We start from the raw sequence: 13750 nt of genomic DNA, 5'->3' as shown, positions 1-13750 counted from the left end.
AAAGAAGTAGCACTAGGAACCAACCAAAATACATCAGGGAGTCCCAGCAGGGACTGTTAAGAGAATTTGGGAAGATATACACATGTCCACAGTACTGACCCTGTCCCCAACCTCTCTCCATGAGAAGGCCAGAGCCCAGCACCCCTCCTGCAGAGGCACTGCTGCTTCCAACTGGGACTGCGGCCCTGAAAGCCGCTGGTCTGAAGGGGCGTGGCACATCCTCAGGTACTACCCCTGGAGCTGAGCCTTGCATCATAAGCCCCTCTGAGTGCTAGTCAGTTTGGGGGGTGGGTATGGAGGGAAGGAGATACTTAAAAGAAGCCAACACTGCTGCCCAGCAGCGACACTATCCATGGGGACGGAACAGACCAGGCACGTCCCTTCTTATGTTGATGTGGGCTGGAGCCCCAAATCAGCTGACCTCAGGAAACACCAGTTCAGCTCTTGTGGATGCTGAACTGGGGCAACAGGTGGAGGTGGGAGGAGCCAGAGAAAAGGCCGACAAGGAGCGAGCCCCGCCCCTAGAATTGGAGTAATATGTATGGATCTCAGAGAAGAGCTGAAGGAAGGAGACTGACAACTGCTGACCCTCAAACCACATAAACAATAGTCTGCCTAGAATATCACCGTTTGTTTCTCCCAGGCTAACCCACATCTGGACTTCACTTAGTTGATGAATGTAAGAAGGAAAAGCTTTAAGCACAAATATAATTATAGCTAATACAGAGCTTGTAGGGAAACATTTATATTTTTCTCCAGTAGGAATGTCTCTTCAACTTTCCCAGTCAAATAAATGCTACCAGCAGTTGGGATGCTAATAACCAACTGAATTGCCCCAGATCCACTACTACAGACCCCACAAGGTGAGGAGACTGTGACAGGATATCTCCTGGCCCCAGAGGGGCCTCAGTGAAGGTGGGAGCTAACCACGCTGAGTCTGTCCACCCTTACCCCAGGAGGGCCACAGGGAAGCAGCCATCAGGAAGTCACAGGTTTCATCCTGCGTGACACTCCCTTATTGCACTTAGAAATGAGTAAGGCAAAACAAACTGACAAAAACCTAAGGACAAATCATCCCATCCTAGTTCTCACTCCCCCAACAGAGATTTGGTCTCGCATTAGCAGCTGCACCCAGGCTAGCATGGGCTTGAGTCACTGCACACTCGGCCAACAAACTTCACAAGGTTTGGGAAATGTCAGGTGACACCACAGCTATCTCAGATTCTCCCACTGGGAAGGCATACTCGGGCTCTGCCAAGTCACAGGGAACCGTGAAGCACTCGGCAGCTTCTGCTGCCCTGGAGCCTGGACTTTCTCACCAGCCAGCTTTGGTAGAGCTCTGTTCTACGATTGCTACTTGCTTTTGATTGTCCAGGGCAGAACTCGGCATGGGGGCAGGACGAGCTGAGTTCTTGATCCCCAAATTCCTTTCCAGCAACTGGAGACATGGGGGAACATGTTCTGGGAAGAAGCTTTTTGCATGCTTGTTTTGTGCAGCATGAAAAGATCAAGACCCATTGTGTCCTGACTAGCCTCGGACAGAGGACAGGAACCTAAGAGAGCACAGAGAAAAGGGGATTATTGCTGAGTGGCAGCACCAGCCCAAAAGGGAAGAGGAGCGTGGACATACAGAGCTCCTCGGGGGGCAGACTAGTAGGTAGGTATGGGGCAGACTCAATTCTAAGAGCCACATGGGACAGTTCCCTCCAGGTAGAGTTGACCCGGGCACATTACGGGCTCTGCGGAGATACAGAGTGGGCAACAGGAGGGCCAAGAAACCATAGGTATTTCTAAGACTAGTGACCAGAGATGCAATGCCTGGGGCAGGGGTTATTTGTATTTGTTTAATTTTCAAAACAGGCTGGCTGGGCCTTGGGTACTTCCATGGTGCCTAGAGCACTCTAACAGTGGGTTACTGGGAGCAGAGGTCAGAGTTATGAAGCCACATTGCTGTTCTGTGGAACTGGAGGGGAAAAAAATATGTATTTCTAACTCATCCCTTCTCCCCAGGTGAGCACTCAAAATTGCAAAGATCTGCCCAGGAAGCAAAATACCTCAAGTTTATCCCAAGGTTGAAAACTAACAAAGTAAATCGTTTAAAATCACCACATCACAAAAGGCAGCTATTTTGAAAGACTAAAAATGTCACTTGGAAATAAAGGGGGCGGGGGCACACAGAAATGGGTCAAGAACACAATGGTTGGAGAGGGAGGAGCTGTAAATACAGCCACCTACACGCCACATATCTCAGAGGGGCAGGCTCCCGCACACACGGGCTTTGTAATACCAGACAGTCTATTTGTTCACAATATTAAAGGGCATCTAGAATTAACTACAGTAAGGGATCAAAGTTGCCTGAAGAATGGGCACAGAAAGGCTGCGTCCGAAGATGGCCTGTCACTCAGGAGGGTGGAGCTGCTGGGCCTTCCTGTTGACCACTGTCTTGCAAAACTAGAAGAGAAATACAATTATTAAGGAAGCAACAGAGAAAAATAGAAACACACTGTAAATCATTGATGGGGGAATTGCAAAAGGAGGAAGGATGCCAGGCAGTGTGGTGGGAGGCTGTGCGGGGGAGAGGAAACTAAGGTCCAAGCAGTGATGAGAAGCTGGCATCTCCTCAATCCACTTCATCCTACCATTTTATCTCCCAGAAGTTCTCCTCAAGCACACGGGGCAGGGAGAGCGAGCAGCGGTTTGCTTCACTGCTGGTGAAAGCCCAGGCCGCCTCAGCACCGTAGTGCTAGAGGACAACCGGGCTTTATTTGATAACATAATTTTCTCTCAGAGCCTGATGGGGAGCAGGACCAGGCTTCTCATTCCACGCCTGATCCCCTCTGAGCTGCTGGAATAACAGCAAGTCTGGAGGTGTGCAGGACACTGGGTGCTAATGGAAGGCAGGGTCTCGGGAAAGAGTGACCACGTGAAACAAGAGACATCCCATCCTGGTCCTATGACCTGGGCAGAAACACTCTCCAAGTATCTGAAAGATGCTGCCTCTGAACTACTTTGTCTGGGATCAGAGGGTATAGAGAGAAAGGAAATGAAGCACCAGACCCAACAAGGACCACTAGGAAAAGCTCTCTGGACGGCAAATTTTCCAAGGGAGAGGCAGGGAACAGCTCTGGCACAGGGGGGTACAGGGAGCACCCAGGATGCCAGCTTCAACTTGAAATGGCTCAAGTTACGAGAGGAAGAGCAATTAGGTGCAGATAAGCTTTGATTCTCATCCACTGCCCCCACCCCAGCTGCACTTCCCACCACCCTGTCCTTGTCTCTGAGTGGTTCTTTGTACAATCACATAGATCCCTGAAATGTCTTAACAGTCATAACCTCTTCCTCTTTCCAAAGCCTGAGAGCTATTAAGCATCGCGATCATCATTAATACTAGAGGGCAGGACGAGGAAAGAAGCAGGCATTCTGCCTCCAGAGTGAGCTGCTGAGCCTTGAGGACCCAAACCGATTCTGGCGTCTATGTCATGCTCAGTGAGAAATGCGGTACATACAGTGCAGAAGGGGGAGGAGTGGCTTTAGTCATCCGCTGTCATTCCTTTCACTGGGTCCTTTTGTCTCATCTGGAACAGAAAAAACAGGAAAAATTGAAGGCTTTTGCTGTTGATGGAACTCTACAACAAATATATTCCTCCTTCTCAATCCTGCCAGTGGATAGGGTAGAGCATTTTTTTTGTGCACAAAGCAAATCAGGAGAATAGAATTCTGTGTACACACAGCCAAAGCCATACTATTTATAGCTCTGCCATTGGTCCCATCATCCATGATTTCCATTTCTCTCCCCTGCATCCCATTGTTGGGGTTTAGTTCTTAAGCTCCTCTCTTTCTTTCATTCATTCAACAAATATTTATGAAGCATCTTATTTTGTGCAAGGAACTGCTCCAGGCCTCAACCAGCCTGAATTCAGCCGTGAACCAAAACAGACCAAGTCTCTCCTCAAGGAGCTTACACTCTGGGACAAGGTGGGGGGAGAACGAACAAACTATGCCGGGTGGGGCTGCGGGCTGCTGGGATGGAGAGACTGTGGGAAAGTGCTATTTTATGAGCCGGCTGTGGAGGGCCTCTCTGATAAGTGATATTTGAGTAGAGACCTGAAGGAAGTGAGGGGGTAAATCCCGTGGGCCCTCTGGGGGGTGGGGGGCAGGGAGCATTCCAGGTGGAGGGAACAGCAATCCCCTCTCCTGAGCTCTGCTTAGAGGCTTTGCCTAGTCAGCCAGGTGGGCAGAGTTTGGCACCAGAGTTCGGCATCAGAACACAGGGATCGAGAGCGCAGGGAGTGGATCTCAGCTTGGCAGAAGTGCGAGGCTGCTGGAAAACAGGGTGGGATCTTCTCTGGAAGCACTGAGTGGTCCCTGCCCTGGCACCTTCCAAGCAGCAGAGGACACAACTTCTTGTTGGGGATACTGTGGTGGCCATCTCTCTCAAATCCTTTCCAACTTGAAAATTCTATTCTAATTGCAGGATGTCTATAACATGTATATTTTAACTTCCCATTAGATATGTCTTCATTATCCATGAGTTTTCTGCTCAACTTTCATTCTTTACTCATTCAACAGCTTTTGACTACATAGAGCATAAGCGCTGGAATCAAACTGCCTGGATCACATTCTGGCTCCATCACTAAACTGTGTGACCTTGAACAAATGACTTCACTGCTAAGCCTCAATTACTGTAATAATAAAATAGAGATAATAGTACACATGTCATGGGGTTGTGGTGAAGATTAAGATATTCACGTGGAGTACTCAGCACAGCAGAGTGCTTGGCACTCTGTACATGTTATCTGTGTTGTTATGTCTTTGTTCCAAACAGTGTAGTGAAGGGGATGTGTGTGTACACAGCTCTCAAGAACCTGCACTTTTAAGCTACAGCCTCCTCAGTTTTTGTTTTATTCACTTGACTTTAATACTGCCACACTGTGCAGAGATCCTATCTCAGGAGTAGTAGTTCTCCACTGGGAAACATCTTCAAATACGCTCTCTGCTACGTTTCAAACCCGTGTCTATTGTTCGCACCCCCTTGCCCCGCCAACTATTATAATCAGTAAGTCCATGTGGAACCTGGACATGAGAAAAACATTCTCCTGGTCCTCCCCAGAGGTTCCCATAGTCACTCCTTACTGACAACAATTACTATAATTACACCTAAGGTCTTAGCCTGGCCTTTTAGGCTAGAGTTTCCTCAGACTTGAGCAAGATGATTGCGTGGGGCACTTGTAGGTTCTTGGGCTCCAGACCTGATGAATCAGAACCTACAGGAGATGGACCCTAAATGAGTCATAAAATCAATCAGTCTCACAAGCCTCGCTTTTCATCGTCCCCAGCAAAGATCCTCTGCTCCAAACAGGAAAGTCTATTTTCTGACACCAAGCCAGTATGTGCTTATTCCTAGCTCCCCCTGGAATGCCTCTCCCCTGTAGATTTTGCTCAAAACTCACTTTCCTGAATGATATCTTTAACAGTGCTCCTATAACTTCAGTTATCCATATTAATTAATATCTGTTAATATACTACTTTATAAGGGTTCAACAAATTCAAGATTTTTCAACATGACAAATCTGTTAAGGATAAGGGCACTGTCACATTTTTTAAAAGACAAGAAGTTAACCTTGTGGTGTTAGGTTGGAATGGGAAGTATCTGTGTGATCATAATGTGTCAGCTAGATATAGAAATAACTACAGATGTTAAAGTCCCCCAGCTCCATCCTATGAGAAAGTCTGGGAGCAGCAACACCCCAACAGTAATGAGCACGTTCAGCACCCAAACACCATCCTCCACTAAAGGAACCAGGGCTCCTTGGTGATACAGCTGATTCTAGGGCTGGTCATAGAAAGAGCAAGACGAGCCTGGAACACCTTGCTGTGCTTCAGGTGAACAAAGATAACTTCACCAGAACTGGACAGAAAGACAGAATACAATGAAAAGAACGCCAAAGTCTGTGACGTTTCGGCCTAAAATACAGAAACTGGATCTAATCACGCAGAATCATTGGACAAACCCAAATTGAAAGACATTCTACAAACTGACTAGCCTGTAACTTCCACAAATGTCAAGGTCATAGAAGTCCCAGAAAACTGAGGAGCTGCACCAGACTGAGACTAGAAGGGTGCAGTGTGTGATCCAGGGTCGTACCCTTTCCTTTAAAGGAACGGGTTCTCTGGGTTCAAGAGTATACAGGAGTTCTCCATATTCTTCTTGTCATTTTTAGTAAGTTTGAAACTCTTTCAAAACAAAATTTTTTAAAAGACAGAAAAGCACTCTTTAAATGTTTGCTCACTAATGACCATTCATGTAAATTTTCAATAATCAGGGAGGCTAAGATTTAGTATCATGGGACCAAAGCTCCTTGGGCCTCAAGCAGATCCTTGTATACCCTGAGAGTCCACCACCTGGCTTTAATTTACTAACGCGAAGCCAGGTCCTGTTTTCCTACTGCTTGAAATAAGATGCAACTTCCTATCAGGAAACACGATAGCTTCCTTTACTCTCAGAGACAAGGTCCCCACCACAGAGGGTGCCACTGAAATAAAAATGCATTATTTCATTCTTATAATGAAATGCTCTAAGAATGCTTATTTCCTGTTTCCTGGGGCCTAAATGACACAAGAGATTTTATTTGATGTTTGTAGTGTTCCTTGGATCAAACCACTGCAGGCTATATATATACATATAGTCGAGGAACATGAAAATAGAAGCTCCAGTCCTGGTTCATTTGTTTTTAGCAGTGGTTTCCTCTAGGGAATGAGGCCGAAGGTTGGAAGAAAGCGACTTTTATTCACCTACTTGTTTTCTTTATTTATTTGGACTTCTATTTTTTAACATTTTTCTCTATCTTTTGAAAACTGCTTTTACTATAAGTATGAAATAGTCCTTTACTTAAAGAAACTTGTAAAAGTATCAATGTCAATTTCCTGGGTGTCATATTGTACTATTGTTTTGCAAGATGTCACTGGGAGAAACGGATCTCCTCTCTGTATTATTTCTTATACCTGCATGTGAATCTTATAATCATCTCAAAATAAAAAGTTCAATAAAAAAATAAAGCTAGTAAAAAAAAAACACAAAAAAACCCAATCAGTTTAAGACACTGAAAAGTAACCACCAACCAGTTAGTTCTGAAAGTGCAGGATATGAGGCAAATGTGGAATTGTTTTTAGAATCTCTCTAGGGACTTCCCTGGCAGTCCAATGGTTAAGACTTCACCTTCCAATGCAGGGGGCGCAGGTTGATCCCTGGTCTGGGAGCTAAGATCCCACCACATGCCTCATGGCCAAAAAACCAAACATAAAACAGACATAATATTGTAACAAATTCAATAAAGACTTAAAAATGGTCCACATCGGGCTTCTCTGGTGGCGCAGTGGTTGAGAATCCGCCTGCCGATGCAGGGGACACGGGTTCGTGCCCCGGTCTGGGAGGATCCCACATGCCGCGGAGCGGCTGGGCCCGTGAGCCGTGGCCATTGAGCCTGCGCATCCGGAGCCTGTGCTCCGCAAAGGGAGAGGCCACAACAGTGAGAGGCCTGCGTACCGCAAAAAAAAAAAAAAAAAATGGTCCACATCAAAAAAAATCTTAAAGAAAAAAAAAAGAACCTCTCTAGAAAGCCACTCTATAAACAGATTCAGCCTTTGGGGGAAGAAATTTGGCAATAGGTAACAAGAGTCTTAAATTCTCTAATTCCACTTGTAGGAATTTATTCTAAGTAAATAATCCTAATTACCCAAAAAACTGAGTGCATAAAAAATTTTCATCACAGCATTATTTTAAAACAGTGAGAACCTACAACATGAAGGAAAATCCAACACAGTGTGATGACAGAGTACAGAGCAATATGTACACTGTTGTTAGAAACATGTATGTGAAGGAACTTTTTTTTAGCAGGAAATGCTTTGTTACAATGTTCAGAGAAAAAAGTGAGAGAACCACCCAGGCACATGGAATACCATCCATAGCTAAGTAAAAGTGTGTACGAATTCTTTTGTATTTATTACTTTTTTATTTATTTATTTATTTTGGTACGCGGGCCTCTCACTGCCGTGGCCTCTCCCGTCGCGGAGCACAGGTCCGGACGCACAGGCCCAGCGGCCAGGGCTCACGGGCCTAGCCGCTCCGCGGCACGTGGGATCCTCCCGGACCGGAGCACGAACCTGCGTCCCCTGCATCGGCAGGCGGACTCCCAACCACTGCGCCACCAGGGAAGCCCTGTACGAATTCTTAAAATGGTTATCTTTAAATAGAATACTTATCTTTAAATAGAGTACAAATGTTTTTTTCTTTCTACTTTTTACTCTTTTCCAAAAAATGTTTAATGCTGATATATTACCTTAATATTAAAAAATGAAACTATTTGAAAAGAAAAGAAAGCTGCTCCTATATTTCAAGATGCTGGTCAGTGTTGCAGGTGGTCTGCCCTGGGGTCAATCACTTCTGGGCAGGGCGGAAGGAATTAAGACTCCAAAGACAGGGATGTCCTCAAAAGACCTAGCTTTGCCCTCTGCAGGCGCTATGGGAATCTCAGATTCCAATCTCCCACAGCCCAGCAGGTGAGCTAGGCACTGAGTGGTTTCTCTTTATCCTCAGACCTTCTGTCTACCACAAACCCAAACGGGAAACTAGGATGTAGTGTCCTGCCAGGCACTTCACTGCACAGGGACACTTATACAATTGTGCGTAACCAGTCCAGAGTTTAAGACTTAAAATCTAAAACTGATGGTGATCCATCAGTCAAAAAGCCATAGGATGGAGCAAAGGCCCTCTTCATCAAAGTTCAGGTGATGAGAAAGGGACAGGCACATTCACACACAAGCAAACAGACAGGAAGGCCGGCTACACGGAGGCTCAAAGACAGCTCCCGGGGTGGGCCAGCAGAGCAAGAGCGCCATGTAGCCTCTGAGCTCCATCCCAAAGTACAAAGTCTAGAAGGAATGGGCTATGGAGGGATCAGAGGAGCCAGCAGATTTAGAGAGGAAGACCCACAAGGGAAGGCTGGGGAAGAAGATGCGGCAGGATGTTAATCGTGTGTTCTTTGCTGTTTTTCAGCAAATGTTCTAGAGAGTCCAGTAAGTAGGGAAACAAGTTTTCTTAAAATTTTAAAAATGAGTCCTATTCTCCCAGTCTCGTTATCTAGAGTTAATGACCAAGGCCCAGGAGGTACCTATTCTCTGAACTAGAAGGTGTCCTTAACTTCTCTGAAAGTAATACCTATGGCACAGGTATCCATGAGCATTTCATGACCATACATGTCAAATGTTTACCACACATGACAGGCACATGGTAAGACCTCAATGTTAGCTTCTCTTAATAATACAGATATGTTATTGTATATCAACTGTACTTCAATTTAAAAAGATAATATAGATATGTTTATTACCACCATGTTCATAAGACAGTGAGTTCCCCATTACAGGAGGTGATCAAGCACAAGCTGGTGGGAAAGCTGCAGAGAGGACTGAAGCACTGGCCATATAATTGGACTAAATGACCTTTAAGGTACCCTCTTCCACTTTTGAGATTGAGTTTCTTAAGATCAGGAGCAAGGGAAGGAGGGAGAGCCACTGCTCCCCTACAGGCACACATTTCCTGACATTTTTGTTTTTAGGGAAAAGGACTAATCTCTTTTTTTAAAATTAATTAATTAATTAATTAATTTTTGGCTGCCTTGGATCTTCGTTGCTGTACGCAGGCTTTCTCTAGTTGCGGTGAGCCGGGGCTACTCTTTGTTGCAGTGTGCGGGCTTCTCATTACAGTGGCTTCTCTTGTTGTGGGGCACAGGCTCTAGGTGCACGGGCTTTGGAAGTTGTGGCACGTGGGCTCAGTAGCTGTGGCGCACGGGCTTAGTTGCTCCGTGGCATGTGGGATCTTCCCGGACCAGGGCTCGAACCCGTGTCCCCTGCATTGGCAGGCAGATTCTTAACCACTGCGCCACCAGGGAAGTCCCAGGACTAATCTCTTGATCTCATTTCTCAAATCCTTGAGCCTCAATCCAAGAATGGTGGGTCCACCCCCGCAGAGGGACAAGAGTTATGGCAGTGGTGACTGTGGCCTTATAGTGACCTCTCATAACTCACAAAACAACCCACCCACGCCAGACTACTATGCATTGGTTTAAAGAATAACAGTCATAATTTCTCTGATTTTTTTTTTTTTTTTTTTTTTGGCTGTGCCACGCAGCTTGCAGGATCTCAGTTCCCGGACCAGGGACTGAACCCAGGCCACGGCAGTGAAAGCCTGGAATCCTAACCACTAGGCCACAAGGGAACTCCCTAACAGTCATAATTTCTATCACAAACTTGCAGTTAATCATGGCAGATTGAATACATGCATTTGTTGCTATTCCTTCCCAAAACTCTACCACAATGACAGTAAAGGAATAAAAAAGATAGAAAACTATAAAGACAACAAGAACAGAAGAGACAACTACAGATAAGAGATGGAAATGGCGTTCTGGAAGATGAAGAAGGATGAATGAGCAAGGACTAATCTGCAGAGCAGCAGTAGCTGCCGGTGAGGAGGGGACCCATTGGGGCTGCAGGTCACCCAGAGGCTTGGGAACTGGCAGCACCAGGTGCCTCTAAAAGTGGGAGTGCAGCTAGGGGTGAAAACAGGTGACTTCACTGAAAGTGGGAATAGAGAACCATTTGGGCCTGGCATGCCCTGGTGTTCCCTCCCCGTTTTCACAGTCAAGTAACGCCCCCTTCCTGCAAAGCCCAGGGATTCACTCTCTGGAGGCACTGAGGTCTTGAACTCAGGACCCCAGGCTCAGCTAGGGGTGAAGTGGGCACGATGCAGAATACAAGGGGATTAAGTTAGAGCCACCCCATGGCATAGTGAGCCCACCAGGACCCTTCTCCAGCTCAGCTCCCAGAATGCTGGCCCTGACCATCCCCATGAGCAAAAGACTGGGGAGTCCTCTCAAAGCAAAATGAGCAGCCCAAGAAAAATAGACTCAGGATCCTGAAGTGGGGGACCCCAATGGAACCACCTGATTATCCTTCAATAAGCTCAGCCACTGACTCAGAGAGCTTCCAACCACTTTTTGGAGCTTCACTCTTCACTTTGAATGGACGGCCAAGGACCCCCAACCCCCAGTCATTTGAGGGAAGCCCCTAACAGAAAACACAGAGTCTCATAGGAAAAAGGAGCTCAGAGAAAACAAAGAATGTTCAGGTGGCAGAGATATCTCAAAGCCAAATAAGAACCAAAACCCGGAGCTTCAGAAAAGGAAAATGATGCAAGCAGAAAAAAGAAAAAATACTTAAAAAAAGAACACAGCACAAGAAATGCTTTAATATGTCTTAAGTTCAATAGAGGAGAGAAAAGTTAACTTCGGAAGACCTCCCCTAGGAAGGAGACGAAAAAGGAGACACAACAAGAAAATTAGAAGGTCAATTCATGAGGTCCAACTTCTAACTAAAAAAAATCCAGAAAGAGAACAAAGAGAACAGAGGGGAGAAAATGATGAAACAGGTAACAAAAAAACATTTCCCAGAACTGAAGAGATCTTTAGCTCAAAGTGCCCACCGAGTGGGAGCAAAATGAACGAGAATGAACCAACGTCAACTACGTTATTGTGCAAACAACCCAACCAACCACCCTGTTGAGACTCAAAAACTTAATGATACAGAGAACTAAGCTAACAAAGAGAAGGAACGCGGTTATGAACTTCCTAACAAAACAAGAAAATTATCCAAGGAAGGAATGAAGATCAGAGTAGATGAAAGGGTTCAGTTGGGAAAAAGAATGACAAAGGTATAATAATGATAAATGCTGAATGACCAGTTAACCCCAAATTGTGACACTGAAGGATGGAGAGGAGAAGCGTATGAGTGGTGGGTGGAGTAAAAGAGCTAAACCTTCCACAGGAAGAAGCAAGCAATTAACAGCTAAAGTTGAAAAACTGAATTAAGAGGATAAACCTATTATTTAGAAACTCGGCGGTAACTAACAAAAGAAACAACTGTGAGAACTGCAAGGGGCTACTTCTGGGGGCAGGACCACAGGGACAGGGCAGAGGAGGACAGCATCTTCCTCATAAGCCTGGGATACTGCCTGAGTTTTAAAACTATAAAAATACTTGTGGAGGTGATGGATATGCTTTTGGCACTGACTGTGGTGATGGTTTCACGGATGTCTATTTATCTGCAAGCTCATCAAGATGTACACATTAAATGGGTACAGCTCTTTGTATGTCAATCAGACTTCAATAAAGTGTTTTTTAATTAAAAATGTAAAAAGTAAAACTCTGAAAATAAAACTTTGATAAAAATATTTTTAGAAAGAGGAAAACTAAAGAAGAAAGAGAAGTGAGCCAGAGGTACAGTCAGCACACAAAGGTCCCATACAGTTGCTAAAGGGGTCAGAACATGTCCCCCAGTGGCTTTGCTTTCTCTTCCACAGCCAACTATTTAAAAAATTCCAATTCCAAAGAGGGTTTTCTGCATTTTGCAATTATCTTGGAGGACAGAGATCATCTAAGCTTTTGGCACAGTTATCCACAGAATGGAGAAACAGGCAAAGACAAGGGGTGGGGATTAAAAAAAGAACTCCCCGAGGACAAGTGCTCTCAAACTTTGGATCTGAGGGAGGCAGATCCAGTAAATGCTCAGGAGATTTCTCCCAGCACCAAGAATTCGAATTCGACCCAAAGAGTGAAAGGCTGTCAGCAAACACTTCCATGACCCCAGTGTACTTCTGGCTGGCCTGTCACGCAGTGGGCAGCTGAAGCTACAGGCTAAACCCCGAAAGCTCCGTGTTCTTCCATTTGGTAACCTGTTTCTTTTCTTTTTCTCAAGAATCGGGTGACCATAGGACTCAGGCCTCCCTCTTACATTGTTAGAATCTCCAGAGCCCTGGACATTAAAATCTACCACTCCCTGAAGATCCTTAGCAGAAGAATCAGGAGTTGTGTCCAAAAACCTGCCACTTCCCTGCCAACTGTACCTAAATGAATAACTAAAACATCTGCCTACAACAGGAACTAACTCAGCAAACCACTGTAACCAGTGAGTCAGCCCAGGAAGTGTCATCCTGGAGGGTAAAATCAAGGAAGGAAGAGCTCGCAGGCCCATTCTCCACCGAGACCAGCACAGTGCAGCGGGAGCACCTGTGAGTGTGGGGCACTGTGGACCGGGGCCTGCGTCTCACCCAAGGCCCTGCTGGAGAGCCAGACAAGGCTGTGCAAAGCTATGCCTGCCAGACACCCAGGCTCCATGCCAACCCTCCCAAGGCAAGGAGGGAGCAATGGATGGCAGTGCCTATGAAACAGAGCTTCCTGCCTTATTTTTAGCCCCGAGAGGCAGGAGGGAGCCCCAAATGGCATTTAGAGGGAGAAGAAGAGATGGAGTGATTGAGTGCTACGGCTCTTCCCCCGACTGTATCACCTGCAGGCTGTGTGACCCTGGGTACGGCCTTGAACTCTCAGAACCTCTACCTCCTCATCTGAGAGTGGGAGTAACAGTGGCGCGTCTTCACAGGGGTTGTGAGGATCACAGGAGATGGGACAAGACGTGGAAAAGCCCTCAGAATAGTGTCTCACACACAGTGGCTGCCTGAATGTTATTTACTGACCATCTCCTCAGAGTGAGCCTTGCAGGGAAGCAGCCCCAAATTCCCCAAATGAGGCAAGAGGAGTGTTAGGTCTTCAGGCTTCCATGGAGCAGCAGATAGCTCTCCTTCTGGGATCCATGCCACGGCCAAGAAAAAAAAAAAAGGCAAAGGCTCCAAACTCTAAAAATAGCT

At 46.0% G+C, this 13750-nt stretch overlaps 1 protein-coding gene across 1 annotated transcript in view; it reads right to left on the bottom strand.

Annotated features, from left to right (window-relative positions):
- Positions 1-473: 473 nt before the first annotated feature.
- Positions 474-13750, bottom strand: part of PITPNA (phosphatidylinositol transfer protein alpha) — a gene marked incomplete at its 5' end in the record, with an annotated part of 36238 nt that continues 22961 nt past the window's right edge. The window contains 2 exons of the mRNA XM_055082863.1: positions 474-2451; positions 3507-3575. Of these exons, the coding sequence (XP_054938838.1) occupies positions 3531-3575 (45 nt within the window). The remainder of the gene's footprint in view (positions 2452-3506; positions 3576-13750) is intronic.

Source organism: Physeter macrocephalus, unplaced genomic scaffold (assembly GCF_002837175.3).
Source record: "Physeter macrocephalus isolate SW-GA unplaced genomic scaffold, ASM283717v5 random_274, whole genome shotgun sequence".
Classification (NCBI taxonomy): Eukaryota; Metazoa; Chordata; class Mammalia; order Artiodactyla; family Physeteridae; genus Physeter; species Physeter macrocephalus.
Note: the sequence above shows the minus strand (reverse complement) of the source record. Positions and strands in the feature narration are given on the sequence as shown.